A 16,688-nucleotide genomic window follows, 5' to 3' on the forward strand; every position below is an offset into this window, starting at 1 on the left:
CTCTTGATTTTGCAAAGCCTGAAACTGGTTATCCGCAGATTGACATCCTCTAAGCAATTGGTCTGCAAGATAACTGAGGAGATTCACCACTGAACCTCTGACTGATGTAGATTTGAGGGAATGCTACGGAAGGCTCTGCATGAGCTGAGGGGAAAAAGCTCATCTAAATCCTGAGACCTTTGGAATTTGAACATCCGACTTCAACAACAGTCAGTTTTCCAAAGGATCCATCTGTCAGATATTGTGCTGGGAGCTGCTGGATGACATATTCCTGAAAAGATTTAAACAAATATTTCAAAAAATAACACCACAAAGAAATATTAGATCATGTTAGTCCCAAAAAGAAAGTGTTAATATGACAGCTGTCAATTGGATGCCCAAGTATTGCAAAAGCAAAGATCGCAATCCACATGACCCAGATATATCAATATCAATCCAACACACAGACATAATAGGATTTTCATGCACACTATCTCAAGAAATTATCCCAACAAATATTCCAATATTCTAAAAGCACATAAACTTAAAAGAATAACGGAAGACACAATGAAGATCATAGGATGAGAAGAGATGTGCAAAAAATGCCAAAATCTTGTGAGAAATCCACGAGAAAATCACCAACATGCAATGATAAATCAATAAAAATGCAAAGATGTGTGTATGGCAGAAAAAGAGACGCAAGTCTTAAACCTGTAGAGATCCTGTCCGGACGTGTCACTTAACCATCCGGATGGCAACTACTAGGTCAGCATATGGCAAGACTGCGCTCGTCTGGACGTAAGAATAGATCTGTCCAGATGCTTCACACTGAAAATCTGAAACTGGAGAAAAATTTGCAGAAAAATATTTTTTCCTAAAGTTAGCTTTAGAACACGCATGTATAATCAACTGATAAAACAGTCAAATAGCATTGCAAAAATATGCAAAGATCTAAATCAGAGTTAAGTATTAAATAAGCACAAATTTTCCTGCAGATAGAAATTTTAAATAGATTACTCAACTCATGAAATGCATGTGTGTGTGTGAAGACTCTTCCCAAAAGGTTGAATTTAACTGATATGATAAAAAGCAACTAGATTTTCTAGACAAGAGAGAAAATCAATGAAAGATCAGTCAAAAGTCTAACCTTATCTTACTAGGGCCTAGCCACTCTCATCTGATAAACTCTCCCTAAGATGCAGCACCTAATTGTTTTACTTGTACCATGAAAGACAAGGTAAAATTTTACTTGCACCATGAAGGACAAGGCTTATTTCAGCACATAAGCAGTGAATGTAAGCATATAGCACAGAAAACTGAAGAATTACTGCTTGATTCTAGTGATGCTGCAACCTAGAGAGAATGCCAGAATTTTTAGGTTCTAGGTTCAACTAGCATCTGATCAATTTGGCCATCTTATTAAAAACCTCTTGTCTTATCCAGAATCTCTAGAAACAAAAAGTCAGAGAAGGAAAGATGTACCTTAGGGGAGTCTTGGATAGTGTACATTTTCATCGCATGAGGAAAGTAACTATCTATCATTAAGATGCAATAGAAAAACTTAGCAGATATCATGCATAAACTCTCAATCATATATAAGCATACTTAATCAATGCACAATGAACTGAGATATCAGACAAAAACACATGCAATATTTGAAAAGCTATCAAGAGAAAATAAATAAAATTCTACATCTTCTCCTTTTTTTTTTTTTTTTTTTTTTTGTTGAAAAATGAGACAAAAAAAAAACAAAGACATGCTTATGGAAAAGGAAATGACATCTATTCCCAGCATGTAAGGTAAAGCCAAACCCGTTCTCATAGAGAAAGGTTTAGAAATACCAAGATAGAAAAACAGCCGCCCGACGTGCTTTAACTGTCATCCCCAAAAAAAATATCTGCAAATGTTTCTCAAGACAACAAGAGAAAAATATGGGGATAGAATAAATGGTTCCTCAAATAGAATGTAAGGCATGAATGAGATATGACAAGATAGACAATGCAATACAAACATACCTGACATGCACTAGGATTTAGGAACCAAAATCCTAGGCATAGGAGACTTCACTTTTACTAGGTGAGTCCACTTCCCCTTAAGGGGTGAATGATCTCATCATTCTTGACTCATACCTGCTTGACCCATGGCGGTGGCTTGCAGGTCTTCTCCATGTTGTCCATTCTCCTTAGCATACCTTGCATCAGACTAAAGAACCCTTCATAGTCATGGTAGCTAATGGGCTTTTGCGGCTTTCTCTTGTAACGCCTTGATTTGTTCTTCTTTGGTTTGCCACTTTGATTGGCAGAAACAAATTGCTGCTGATGCCGTGGAGCCTGATGTGCTGTCGGAGGTAGAGTGCCTGAAGTAGCTATTGCTAGCAGCTTCCTTTGAACCTTCGACTTCTGGGCCTGGAGCTGTGGAAACTTGAGTTGGATGTGACCGATGATGCCGCAGTGATGACAGGTGGGCAAGATTCTTTTGTTTGAATGCTTCTTGACATTCTCTGCAGAATTATAGTTAGCATTCTTACAAATAACATTGCCCTTACCTTTTATATGTCTCCTATGCGGAGGGACATATTTTGATGAGGAAGAATGTTCAACTTCACTTTTCCTCAGAGCATCCTGCTTAATCCAAGGCCTGTGGGATCTCAACAAATAACAATTTGGCCTAATATGACCAATCTTCCCAAAATTATAACAAGTAGAGACAAACTTACCATGAGCTTGTGTACCTGTATCTTTGGATTTTGGCTTCACATAGTTATTTAAGCAAGAATTATCCAAACAAACAGTGTCTACTATCACAGGCTTAATAATAATGGAATCTAATTAAGAATCAGAAGCATGTGAAGTAGAAGCACTCAAATCATCAACAATTAAACCAGGCTTGTTAGGAATATCTGAATGAATACAAAACATGCTCTTTAAATTATCACTAGAGAATTTTTTTAAGAGATCTTTAGATTCTTTTAATTTATTCTCAAGTGTATCAATAATGTCATGAAGCATGGTATTCTCAGATTTTAAAGAGTCAATCAAAGCATGTGATTCAGATAACTGAACAATCAAAGACTATTTTTCTTGCTTCACCTTTTTGAGCTCTTTTGGAGAAACAATTTTATCCAATTTAACAAAAACTTTGAGAGCTTAATATCATGATTTTCTTTAGATAAATGAGAGAAATCTATGATAAAAGGTGTAATAAAAAAATAGAAGTCACAAGAGATGAGGATCACACTTAAGAAATAAATCATTAACAGAGTGTACCTGCTCTAATGCCAATTGAAAAATATTGGACTTCTAATTTAACAAGTGTGTGTGAACAGTGTGCAACAAAATATTAAATGTGAAAATTAAAGGAGACAAATATTTTGTTGACGAAGTAGAAACTCAATTAAGAGAAAAACCACTCCGGGGCAGCCAAACCCAGGATATCCACTATTCAGAAGACAAGACTAGTTACAAGATAGTAGCACTCACATACCCTTGATGCAGTAGTCGTACTTTGCACTCTAACGTGTAGCCTAACACGAATGCCTCCCAACCAGGTCTCCTACCTGAAGGGGTCTTCAATGGAATCCTTTACCTTAGTACTGACCCCTAAGATAAACTTCAGTTTAAGCGCAGCAACAGCACCCACAACAACGGCTTTAGAGAGAACAATTCAGCTCGTTAACCTCACAAAATAACTCTCTAAGCAGTAGTAGAATTCAATACCGAATTCTTGCAATTCTCAAGCACAAAGGCCTCTATTTATAGGCTAAGGGCTCAAATGAGCGTTTGACTTGATAAAGCTGAGTGCCGTCCGGATGGTGGTCATAGGCCGGTCGGACGGACAACTGTGCGACCGAAATTCCAATAATTTCGCTGAAGATCTTTCCTGTTTGAGAGCCGCGTCCGGACGGTAAGGCACTGTCGTCCGGACGGTTGCACGTTCGATGCAAGTAATTTCCTTATAAAGGCTTCGAGCGTCCAGACCAGGAGGATGGCCGTCCGGATGGGTGATCTGCTGCACGCAATTTCCATATCTGTCATACGCGAGTCCGGACCATGGTAGGCTAGCGTCCGGACGGTTGCAATAATCTTCCCATATTTGATTTTGGAAAGAACATCTGAAGCTTGGTCGAACACTGAGAGTCGTCCGGACGGGCTGTTGAAACGTCCGGACGGATGCAAGCTAGAGTAGTTCGAAGCTTCTCGACACAGAGGAAGGTCCGGACAGGAATCCAGGTCATCCGGACGGATGATGCTTTAGTCTGATAAGCGTCCGAACGGTAAGACATGTCGTTCAGACGGCTGAAGCTTTGGACAGCTGGGCGTCCGGACCGAAAGATCTCGTTGTCCGGACAAATGTTGCTGACTGATGAGCATCCGGACGGAATACCACGTCGTCCGGACGGCTGACAGGAAACCGAAATAAACTTCCTTGAAAACTTCACAGAATCTTCTTGAAGAACATAGCTGAAGTGTAGACTCTGGATAAAGCAGCATCCCTGTGAAAACAGCAACATTACATAGAAGTGATTTTGTCCAACAGAATACAGCCAACACAAAAACTAACAAGGTTTGAGGAGGGCAAGTAATTGTTGATATTGCTCGAGTGGTGGACAATTGAGGAGCTTGAAAAATCCGATGCTCGGATTCTTGAACTTGATTGACTGAAGGATAATTCAATTTATTCTTGTTGAACTTGTACCCTGGAGGGCAGCCATGCAATTTGTAACATTTTTCCATTGTCTGACCTAAAAGACCAAAATGTTTACATAAAGGTCAATCTTTGAGAGAAATTTGCAAAAAATTATATGTTTGCCAGATCGATTTTGCTACTATTGTGAAGAGGTTTTAGTCATCATTGTAGCTGTTTCATGATTCAGTGAACCAATGGAAGATGAAATCTCACGTTGTCTTTCTTCTTGAAGAACTAGAGAAAAGACTTTATTGATCGATGGTAATGGATCAATAAGGAGTATTTGACCTCTAACTTGAGAAAATGTATCGTTCAAGCCCATCAAAAACTGAAAAATGTAATCTTGATGGTAATAATCAAGAGTGGTTTTTTGAGAGCATCACAAGAACACTTTGGTATAGGAAGATAGTTTGCCAACTCGTCCCATAAACCTTTGAGGCAAGTGTAATAGTTGCTTACCGTTGTGTTTTCTTAGGAATGAGTAGAAATCGCCTTCTGTAACTAGAAGATTTGAGGCCCATTCTTCTGTGAAAACCTATCTTTGAGATTGCTCCACATTTCATCTGTGGTATTGATGCATGTCACGCTCGTGGCAATCTCCTTGGAGATGGGGTTCAAAAGCCAAGACATAGCACCATATTGTTGCTTCTTGTCCATGCATGATACAAAACTATAGAAGTTGTGGATGCCTTGCTCACAGATCCATCTATGAAATTGAATTTATTTTTAGTGGTTAACGCCATTGTCATCGAGCGGCTCCATGTGTGGTAATTGTCCCCATTGAGGGGTTGAGACACCAAAACAGAGCCGGGACTATCTCTTTGGTAGAGATAATATGGACTTGATGAGTCTTCGATAAAAAATGCGGAAGAAGAAGAATTAGAAGTCATGATTGTTGGCTCTGATACCATATTAAATTTTGTGATGAACATAAATAAAGCATCGAAGAGGATGAAAAGAGAAGAAAGAAGAATGTGAATTTCTATATATTAGTCTGGTATGATACAAAGTATATGTATTTATACAAAACAAATGAATGAAAGCTTAATGTAAACTAAACAATTGAAGTGTACATTGCATAGCTCACGTCAACTAATTGCTTAACTAATTACATAACAACTCTAACTAACGGTATCTAAGCTAACTAATTGGCTCATCGCTAATAAGTAGTGTTATTTGATTGGGGCAAATCATTTAACATTTATATTGGCAAAAAGTTTCACTAGGTCTCAAGCATGCTTGAGTTTTGATTCGATTAGTCTGAACATTGATAGAATTAGCACAAAACATCCATGCTCTAGCTTCTAGCTTCTAGCCTCTAAGTACGTACTAGGAAGTGAATTAAAGTTTTGCCTGCTACAGCCTGGACAAGTGACAAGTAATGTAAGAAATCTCATATGAGATCCACCTATCGAGATAGGTAGCTGAATAACCTAAAATTTATTTAAGAAAGTGGGTAGAAGCCTATCTAATCAACGCGCGTCTCTATCTGTATGTATGTCTAAACTAATTGTGATGTGTTGGTAGGTGATATCTATAAGAGATGAAGTGCAATAACATGCGTCCAAAAGCATGCATCCTAAAAACCATTAAAATTATTAGTGCATGCATGTCATAAAAGAGATTCTAAGGCAGTAAGATTCAGTCTAATGAACCAACACTTTTTGCTCTTATAAATGCTTGTGGTGGTAGAGTTATATTGTCCCACTGGCCTTCGTTAATTATGCGCTACTACGCATTGAATGACGTTGATTGTTGGTTAGGGTATATGCTCCTGTTTTTATTAATTTACTTTTTAACTCCAAATTTTGTTTAAAAAAAGAAAAAGAAAAAGAAAAAAGAAAAAAGAAAAAAAAAGATGATTGAGTAAATTTAAAATGACCAAGTGACAGGGAATCCCCATCGGGAAGCAGTCTAACTATGAAGGCTCCAAAAGTATATGATGTACAAAGATCTCTGTCAGGGTATGGCACTTTTTCCGTGTTGTCTGGGAAAGGCTTAGATTATAATAAAAAATAGGATAATTTTCAATAATTGAGAAATCTGCATCTCCAATGAAATTCAGATTAAAATAAGTGAGTTGCCAGCTAAATTTTATATTTCTTTAATCTTCTTCCTCTGTTTAAACAATGGAGAAAGCTTTTTCTGGGAATGTCTTTTCTGGTGAAGTGCAAAGGTCAAAAGGTGTGGATGTGGAACCTACTGACACTCTGACACTTGAAATATTTTAAGTTAACCTTTTGAACACTCTTTTATAATGAAATAAAATTATCAAGAAGATGATCGATCTGTTGTAAAAAAAAAAGTAAAAAAAAAAAAAATAATAATAAAGAGGTTTAACACATACGGATTTGGACATTTGTATAGAGATGGGACATTACATAAGTGTTTGTTCTATATGGGGGTGCCATTGTACCAATCACAGCTTGTGCCTATCTCCACATTTCGGACCTCTCGAGATCACAACCATCCAATTTGTGGACTTTGATTGACCATTGTCTGTGACCTCAATTAGCTAGCATCATTAAACTAGTTGATCCAGATTAAATAGCAAAGATTGAGCTTCAAAATAGGAACCGGAGACGAGCCGGTTAGTTAAAAAAGACGGGTACAATTGTTATTTTATTTATTTATTTATTTTTAACAATTTTGTTCATCTTTTTTAAAGAACCAACTCATTCCCCGTTCATTTGAATTTGAAAGAATTCAAGAATTTTAATTATGCTTATATTCATCACCATCAAAATTGGGTTCAAGCTTTTCCCAACCCCTTCTCATCAATGGACTCCTTTACGTATACAAATGAGAATTGAAGAGAAAAATGCTATGGATACCCACTCATGACCACAAGTTAGTGATACATCTATTTCATTTTGAGGTAAAAGGACTGAGCTATAACCTGTCATAAAAAATGAAAAAAAATAAATAAAGAAAATAAGAAAAAAAAGAAAAAAGAAGGAATATTTTAAAATATATATATATATATATATATATATATATATATATATATATTGTATTTCTTGGAGTAGAAAAGGGTCTATTGCAAACCAAACCGAATATTTCAAGAATAGATCCATGCAGTGGTGCAAAAGACAAAAATGTAGAGCAGATTCTCCAATGAATTGTATATTCAGACGAGCGAGACCACCACAAGCCCCTAATTTTGCAGGTGTGAAACCTAAAGGGGTAGTTTATTAAGTCCCTTAAAAACCCTAAAGATGGGGCTTTTTAAGCTCACTAGAGTTGGTCGAATCTTCAAAACATATATTTATTTTTTTGAAAAAGTTTATGCAATTAACAATGCACCTTCAAACTTTCAATTGAAACAATGTCCCACCCCAAATTACCTAAAAATTGTAAATATATCCCCAATGACAAAAATGCCTTTCTACAAAAAGAAAAAAGAACAAGGTTTCTGCAGCCTGTGCCGTGTTCGGTGGCTCACCTTTCTTATAGGTTGGATCGTCATCTTTTCTTTATTTTTTTTTATTTTTTATTTATTTATTTATTTTTTTTTTTCAAGATCTGTTTAGGGAATTTTTTTTTTTTTTTTTTTTTCAAGATCTGGTTAGGGAACTTTGTTAGGTGGTTCCACCTTTTCCTAAGGTGGTGCTCCAGTGACGCGGAGGAGGCCTCATGGCCCTTTTATAGCGGACTGAGTGAAGGAAAACACCAGTGAAGCAGGACAGGTGGAATCGCCAAGACAAAAAAAAAAAAAAACAATTCATACTCGACATAAAGTAGCCAAGACAAAAACATGGTAGAACAGAAAACAATGGTACTTCCTTCCACGTTTCCAGCAAAACTTACATGATAGTCACTCAAAATAGTCTTCAATGGCAAATAGAAGAAGCGAATTACAAGGCACCGAGTTCTTCCAACAAATCTCATTACTGAAGCATACCTCTAAAGTGGTATCAAGGGAAAATAGATGAGAGAACATCATAATAAGGTATCTGAAGCCCTCCCCCACTTTTCCTGCATTAGAAAGAACCAATAACATTCAGTTAGTGGCGTCTACAGAACCCATTAACCTTGCTATAACTCAAACCAAATACATGTATGATGAAGAAAAATAAAATATCCACTACTATAACTGCAACAAATCAACCGGCCCGTTAACTACCCTAAAGAAAGATAAAATAAACAGCAAACTAGCCACCCAACAATGTAGATAATCTAAACCAATCAAGTTTAACATATGCCCGCCCCTAAGGACCTTAAAGCAGATGCAGGTGGTCCAGCTGGATTGAGCCAAACCTTATCAGCAATGCTTGAGATATTAACCAATCAAGAGGTTTGCCACCATAAAGACAGACGTGTGAGAAGCCTACCCACCCGCTTCCACCCCTTTAAAACATCACTTAAAATATCAGAGAAGGGCTAAGCAGCATTGTCATCAATGCTGTGAATGTGGGTTCATTTTCACAAAATGTCAATGAAGACTTAACGAGTGCATGCGACAAGTAAAATGGCAGGCTAGGTCAGATTCAAATCTCCGCGTAGCATCTGATATTTTATATATTATCTCAGAAAATTATTACTATTGTAAATCCCCCCCCTTTCCAATGCAAGACCCTAATTTATCTATTGGGTGTATTCATCAATAATTGATCTGTCTTTGGACACAAAATCTTTATTCCAAAATTCTGTGACTAGCAGTTGAGAAACTATGTCTGTCATTTACATGCATACACCAATGTTTTTTTTAACAAGTAATTAAGATATCATTAAAAGTATAAGGCAACCCTAAGTACATAGGAAAGAAGTATACAAGAGCAGCCATCTAACTGGTAGGAGCAAAAAGAACAAAAAAAATCATATATGCATACACCAATATTATCATTCAGACGACCAATATTATTATATAGGGCTTGTTTGGTAAAGGAAATAAAATCCTCCCTCCCCCACTTCACTTTTTTAAAAAACAATCAATTTCAAAATATTCTAACTTTATATCACATTAATAATTTTTTATTACTATTTAAATAAAAAAAAATTCACTACAATACAAAACTTTTTCACTTTTTCATACAAATTCTTTTTACTTTATATCATATCTATCACTTCCAACTCCCACTCCCAACTCCCACCTCCTTACCAAACAAGGCCATAATTCCCCTTCAACATGATACAACCTGCAGATGTTGCAGCTCTATACTTTTTATAGAAAGATGGGAACTCAAAGATCTTTGATGGAAAACAACCTAGATGGTGGCAAATAAGTTCAAAGCTTGTCTTTCAAGGTCTTAAAGAAGTAAGTTTCTATCACCTTAATTGTCTTCTGTACACCGAGACAATCAATTTAAGTATTTATTATTCTCCAACTTTTTCGCTACCTATTTCCCTTTGTGTCCATAAGTTGCTTCAGAAGCATACTGGCATGTATACACACACCACAGCATCATCTTGCAAGAGAGTGGGAGACAACGTGGGGCTAGGGGAGGAACACCTGTGTACTGAACTTGCTTAGCTTCAAAATGAAAGAAAGGACAGAGGGATTCGACATTCAATTTGTTTAGTCAGCAGTGTCAATTGATTGGCAAGAAAATACACGTGTCACCTTCGTTAGAAATTTCTCTAGGGCTTCGCTCTTTTTGTAATCCTATTATGGAGCATCTTGAACCATTATTCATAAAGACTCTTACCTGATAGAAAACATTTCACATTCTGGGTCTTAACTCAAGTTGGCTCAGTTTTACTAACAGGTGCAAACACAAGATGAAATGCAGGAAAGAATATCATGATATTAGACAAATCTAATCAGAGAAATTCACAGGGCAATCAACAAGGTCTATTGACGATTTCCATAAATGAACAAGATATTTCATAAATTTTGGAATATAGTTGAAGCATCGAGTAATCAAACCCATTTCTCATGCCATTTTGCTCCAACATCATACTAATTAGGTGGTGGGCTAATTTCTATTTGACACGTGCCCATATTTAGTCCCCATGTATAATAGTTCTGCATGCAAATGTCATTGCCTAAACCTCGTATCCTAGGAGGGGGAAGCATGTTTCTTGCAATCTGACAAATTAAATTTCTCACAGGTCCTGGCATTTTAAACCCAGATATATCATCCACATATTCGTTGGACTGTGAAGATAAATGGAATCTAAACCATCATCCATTATAGATTTATAGGTTCCCATCCACATATTGTCATTTGTTGACTGAAAAAATCAAGCTAATATTTCAGAATACTAGTGTACAAGGTTATTGCAACAGGAAATCAACCATTTAATCAAATGTAGTTACAAGAAAAATCCCCCCCAAAAAAAGTACCTGAAGTTTCAGTGGCATTATCTTACGCAGCACCAGCAGTAATGGTGCCAATAGATTTAAGGTCAAAGATCTCAATCCAATAGCCATCAGGATCCTTAATAAATGCTATCCCTTTCATTTTTCCTGCATCCAGTTCCACATACCTTAAGAAGCAACAACGGTTTGATGACTATATCTCTCATTAGATTTAGCGCGTATATGCATAATCAAAGCAAGAAGCTTTAGGAGAAAAAATCATGAATTTTAATGGGAATAATTCCAGTCCCACTTTTTATAACAATTAATACTGCCTACAATAGAATCAAACTAACTATATGTATAATGATTACTAAATTTGAAGAAATATTTACTACTTAAACATATAATTATGAAAACAAAATATCCCATAAATTAAATGAGTAAAATGATGTCATCAATTCAAGATCTTTTCCTGATCTAAAACCAAGTGTCTCTTTTAATTTTATTTATTTCTCCTAAATTATTGTCTTTGCAGACAACATTTAAAAACACAAATTGATCTCTAGAAATATAAACCCTCTCAAAGGTTCTCCCTCAGATATCCCAAGAAATTGTTTGAAACAGGGATAATATTTGGACTTCATGGGCTTCAGTAATGGAGATACTCCACTTGAAGATGCTATTCAGGAATGATGGATCATAGGTTCTTCACTGAAAAGGAAAAAAAGTTCTTCACTGATAAGGTCTGACCTCAACTATTTTTTCTTTTTGATTCATAGTCTGTCATCAACAATAATCCCTGCATGTATTCTAAAGTTTTATTTTTTTGGATATGTGCTCCTTGAGAAATCCAAGTTATATTCTTCAATGGAGGATATATGAAGAGATTTTATAGGCTACACCAGTTTAATAGAATATATGATGACCCTTCTAAAGCTACACTCAATTCAAAGCTTTACACCATGCTTAATAGATTTTCTAACCAGTGATCCCCACCCAAAATTTGATTTTGAGATGATAATGTACATAAAGGAGTCACATAACATGCTTAATAAATTCATAAATATGGCAGAGGTGTCTAACCATCATCTGGTTTCTTTACAAATTCCACTCCCAGGCGCTCAAATCTTTCACATGCCTTGTATGTGTCATCAACAGTGATGCCAATATGTCCTAAAAAACAATGAGACAAGTAAGAACTTAAATTGGATACCGTCTTGTATTATTCGTCTAAAGCTGAAGAAATCAATATAAAAGAATATAAATTCCCCTAAAGCACCAAAAAAAAGGTTAAACATTATTGATGCATACAAATTATAAGAGAAAACTTTACTTACCATTTCCGATCTTTCATCACTTTTGCAACCATACCTTTAAACTTTAAAAAGTGTTAATTTTAGAGTCACCATCATTCAATTTTTTGCAATGTCAACTCTCCCGTCCAATTTCAACGTTAAATCCTAACAAAAAAAAAAGTGAAATTCCCAAAAGGATTGCCGGTTTAGAAAGGGTAAAAGTATACCCCTCCTTTCCAATAGAAAAGAATGGAAAAATGTGACCCACGGCGGGTTAGACTTTATTTATTTATTTTTTTAATTATTAAATCAAGATATTTTTTTAATTTTATAAACATCTTATCTGATTTAAAGTTGAATTTGGACGGGAGGGTTGACATTGCAAAAAATTGAAAGATTGTAACCCTAAATTGACACTTTCTAAAGTTTAAAGGTATGATTGTAAAAGTGATGAAAGATCAAGGGTGGAAAATAAAGTTTTCCCAAATTATAATTATGATACATGTTAAGTCAATGCACCAAATAGAAACACCCGCTTGATCAATACAGCTCCATTTGTAGTCAGGAAAAGCTTAATTAAAGATGTACTTGACACATTTTCAAAATCATTTATGTATGAAACAGTAAAAGACTCATATAATGAGTTGTGGGTTAGAAATGTCATGATGACCTCAACATCAACGAAGACAACATCCTTTAACTCATCCATGAATGGAAACATCATCCATATCGTGTTCCATTTCTTCATCACTACTACAATGACACAATGTACCATTTATCAGGGGAATCTAAACCTACACCAAAACATAATCAACCTAGGCCAATTACCAACTAAGCCAATGCCTTTAGCTCCTTTCTCATTCTTATGGTAAAAAGAATCAATTTATAAAATATAGGAACAAGTATTCAAATTATAATGGTTATGTCATATGCGAGTCATTAGATCAGCAGCTGCAGTTAATGGCCTATTTGACCTGACGCCCTCCATAAATGGCACGGAAAAGGACAGAATTGGCAAAGATGGACTCAAAAGTCAACCTCTACAGAAAGGGAAGAAAAATAATCACAATCACATGTAATCACATTCAAATTTAAAAGTTTCATTACCAAAGCCACGAGGTTCTGAATTCCCATTGTGGTATCCTTTAAATTCAGGATCGCTTTCAGTCCCCCAATTACTGTAAGAATTATTTGCCAGTTAAGACATTATCAAGGAATATTGGGTGTACTAAAGATGACTTTGCACATAGATATGAAACATGTGGGAAATATGTGTTTAGTAAAGGTTTTTGAGGTCTTTTTTTTTTTTTTTTTTAAATAGTAATAAGAAGTGATTGATAGGATATAAAGCAGAAAAAAGTTTTGAACTTTTTGTAAGGAAAAGTGGAAAAGGTTGTTAAAAACTATTTGATGTCATATAAAAAGTGAAAAAAAAAATGTTAAAAAGTGATTGATGTGATATAAAAAGTGGAATGTTCTGAAGTTGACTTTTTTAGGGAAAAAATGAGAGTGTTTACCAAACAAGCCCATTATTCTTACTGTGTTAGCTCAATTGTAGCCTTCTGACTGAAGGTCCAAACTGTTCTATCAACTGAGTTACTTGGGGCAGATGCTGGATCCTACACCAGAAAAAGTATATACACAAATGTCATAGTTGTTATTTATGGGAACCTATCTAAACGAGGCCCCAATTTCATGCTTTCGCTATACACTTGACAGACTGAATAAATATATTGCTGGAAAAAGAGACTTCAATGACATGCTTATTAGACGGCTGACAGCATAGTACAAAGAAACAAAAACTAAGTTCCAAACACAATAGCAGCTTCCATATTCCAACAGCCACTAAGGCACTAACAAGAACAATAACCCTTGCAAATTCAATGCCATGTAATTTACCTCATAGCCCAGAAAGTACAAGCTAAACTTCATTTCAGGGAAATCCAGCCTCTTAAGTAACCTGAAATATCAGAAAGTCATTATCAATTTTCAATCCAGACATTGTATGGTTACCCGAATTTCTAGATCCACACCAACATTCCAGAGTTGAAATTTTTCAAGATGACTGCACCGACAGATTGGTTTAAAAACAAAAGGTAACTATGCAGTGCAAATACAACAAATTGAAATTTAGAGATATCTTCAAGTGAAAAGAAATAAGGCATATAAAAGAATATGATTCAAACATATATGTGTCCATTATCATGAAATCATAAACTTTAAAGAAACTGTGAAGAATCTTACAAGCAGAGTGACCACAGTTCAATACCATGCCTTAGAGACCATCCTTTAGGAGTGAAAGAAAGAACAAAATAACTCATATTTCTCAAATAGAAAACAACACCATCCCTGCCCCAAAATTCGTGCTGTAAAGTTGTCTAAATTACATAAGGTCCACTTTAGGTCTACTGGAGAGTTTAGCTGTTAAAATGGGTGGCAATGTAAGGCTCTCAGATTCCAAAGTCACCTATATGACTGCAAGATGGCCCAGGGAACTGGCTCACTGGCTGTCTATAAGAACGTCTTTAAGTACAATGTATTCCATAAAAATGTAAAATGCCCACAGAAAAATTCAGTTTGCTTATGTAAAAAGAAATAGCATCAAGCACGCCTAAATTGCATATTAGTATTACAGCATTATAAACACATGCGCATCAGTCTCAAAAGGTAGTATAACTAAATAACCAAAAACCATACATTCACCATAACACGTAACAAAACCACAAACCGAACATGGCCACAATCAGCATCGGAGAAAAGAAAAGAACAAACAACTTACGACATGCCCAGGACGCGAGAATAAAAGTCGACGCTCACTTTAGGATCCTTAATTCGAAACATCTGCAACCAAAATGCCACAAACGTATAACAATTGTACAAAACATGCCGAACCGTAGACAGCATGTATATGAAAATATGAAAGCTAATTACGGTTTGTTGCATGAAGTAACCCTTGGTGGCCTCATCTGGGGTTGCCTGGAGGCCGGGATTGTTGGCCGGCGATTCCTTGGGTTCCGAAGCCATCGAGAACAACCGGAATCGATTCAGCTCCTGCATTTGGAAACAAATAATACATAAACTAAAAGGACCTGGAGATTGCAATGAGAAAATCCCGAAGAGGAATGGTTTAAAACCTTGGTTTTGGGGGCGAGGGAGAATGGGAGTGAAGATGAAAGAGAGGGTTTGGTGGTGAATCGGAAGAGAGAGAGGCGCGATAAGGCGCTGGTGAGTGAAGCGGAAGCCATGGACTATACACGCGTGTGTGTGAGAGAGAGAATGATAGAGTTACCTTTTCGTGATATAGGAAGCAGAGGAGGAGGCAGTGGCTCTGTCCACTCCGGGATATATTTGGCGTGGGTCTCCTCACTCCTGGACTTATATACTCCGACGACGAACTGCTCGTCCACGCACGGCAGCATGTAGGAATGCCACGCCAATTTGCAAATGCGTGTTTTTCTTTTATTCTTTTCGTCAAATAATTATTCGGAAAAAACATAAAAAGAACCCCTCAATTGCTGATCGATTTTAAAATAGCTTCAAATTTTCAAATGTGTTAAAGTGATCCAATAAACTATTAAGGTGTTCTAAAAATATAATTTTTTTTTTTAACAGAATTTGACTAGAAGAAGTGATATGTATTTTTGGCACGAGAAATGTTAGAACTCCTAGTGTTCATTGGTGTCCATTTGGAAAGACATAAATGTAATAAAAAAAATTAAAAAATTGTATTCATATTATTCAGAAGAACATAAATGTAATAAAAAGTTCCTCTAGATGGACACCAGAAGAACATTAGAAGGAACTCTAACATTCCTTTTTTGGCATACCACAGGGACCTCTAAGTTCATTTCGATACCACAGAGAGTTAATTGTAAATCAGGTAAATCACATGAAACTAATTTTGCATTTTTTTTTCCTTTTTTCTTTTTTACTAAGAGTGCCACTTGTCATCATTCTATTGGTGTTGACATGGACATCAACAAAATCTGTCAAAGTGTTTTTGACTACAGGAATTAAATGAGGAATGTTAGAACATCTCTTGGTTCTCTCTTGGTGTACATTTGGAATGGCATAAATGTAATTTTTTTGATTAAAAAATTGCATCTATGCCATTCAAAAGGGTATAAAATTACATCTATGTCATTCCAAGATGTACACAAGAAAACACCAGGAAATGCTCTAGGATTCTTCGAGATTAAATTGTTATTTTGGCCTACCCTGATCACCTTTGAATTATTTTTATACCGCAAAGAGCGATTTATGATTTAGGCCAGTTACAAGAACTGATTTTGCATATATATATATATATATATATTTTGTATTAATCCACCCCTTGCTTCTTCTTTTTTTTTTTTTTTAAATATTTTGTTATTTTAGTTTTTAAAAGAATAAGGGTATTATTAAAAAAAAAGTAGCATTTTTTCCACACATTGGTAGTTTTTGATGGGTCACTTTAGCATACTTGAAAATTCATGGGACTA

General features: G+C 35.8%; 1 protein-coding gene across 2 annotated transcripts; it reads right to left on the bottom strand.

Annotated features, from left to right (window-relative positions):
* Positions 1-8,426: 8,426 nt before the first annotated feature.
* On the bottom strand, positions 8,427-15,636 carry LOC133877053 (lactoylglutathione lyase). Of its 2 annotated transcripts, none has more exons than XM_062315286.1 (9): positions 15,497-15,636; positions 15,139-15,258; positions 14,987-15,048; positions 14,107-14,167; positions 13,747-13,826; positions 13,315-13,385; positions 11,996-12,085; positions 10,955-11,077; positions 8,427-8,643 (listed from the first exon to the last, which is right to left on the bottom strand). In XM_062315286.1, exons 2-8 carry the CDS (start codon positions 15,229-15,231, stop codon positions 10,977-10,979), a joined length of 558 nt encoding a protein of 185 aa, XP_062171270.1. In that variant the 5' UTR covers positions 15,232-15,258; positions 15,497-15,636; the 3' UTR covers positions 8,427-8,643; positions 10,955-10,976. The 2 variants fall into 2 exon arrangements, with proteins under 2 accessions (XP_062171270.1, XP_062171271.1); XM_062315287.1 differs by lacking the exon at positions 15,497-15,636 and adding an exon at positions 15,342-15,490.
* Positions 15,637-16,688: the final 1,052 nt, after the last annotated feature.

The sequence above is a fragment of the Alnus glutinosa genome, chromosome 9, assembly GCF_958979055.1.
Source record: "Alnus glutinosa chromosome 9, dhAlnGlut1.1, whole genome shotgun sequence".
NCBI classification, from domain to species: domain Eukaryota; kingdom Viridiplantae; phylum Streptophyta; class Magnoliopsida; order Fagales; family Betulaceae; genus Alnus; species Alnus glutinosa.

Bases quoted from the DNA above. Each gene is read 5' to 3' on its own strand.
- LOC133877053 (XM_062315287.1), bottom strand. From the start codon at position 15,452: ATGGCTTCCGCTTCACTCACCAGCGCCTTATCGCGCCTCTCTCTCTTC. The intron at 15,259-15,341 runs GTTTTAAACCAT...TTCCAAATGCAG, and splicing joins CCCTCGCCCCCAAAACCAAG to GAGCTGAATCGATTCCGGTT. The intron at 13,386-13,746 runs GTAAGAATAATG...TAATTCTTACAG, and splicing joins GCTACAATTGAGCTAACACA to TAATTGGGGGACTGAAAGCG.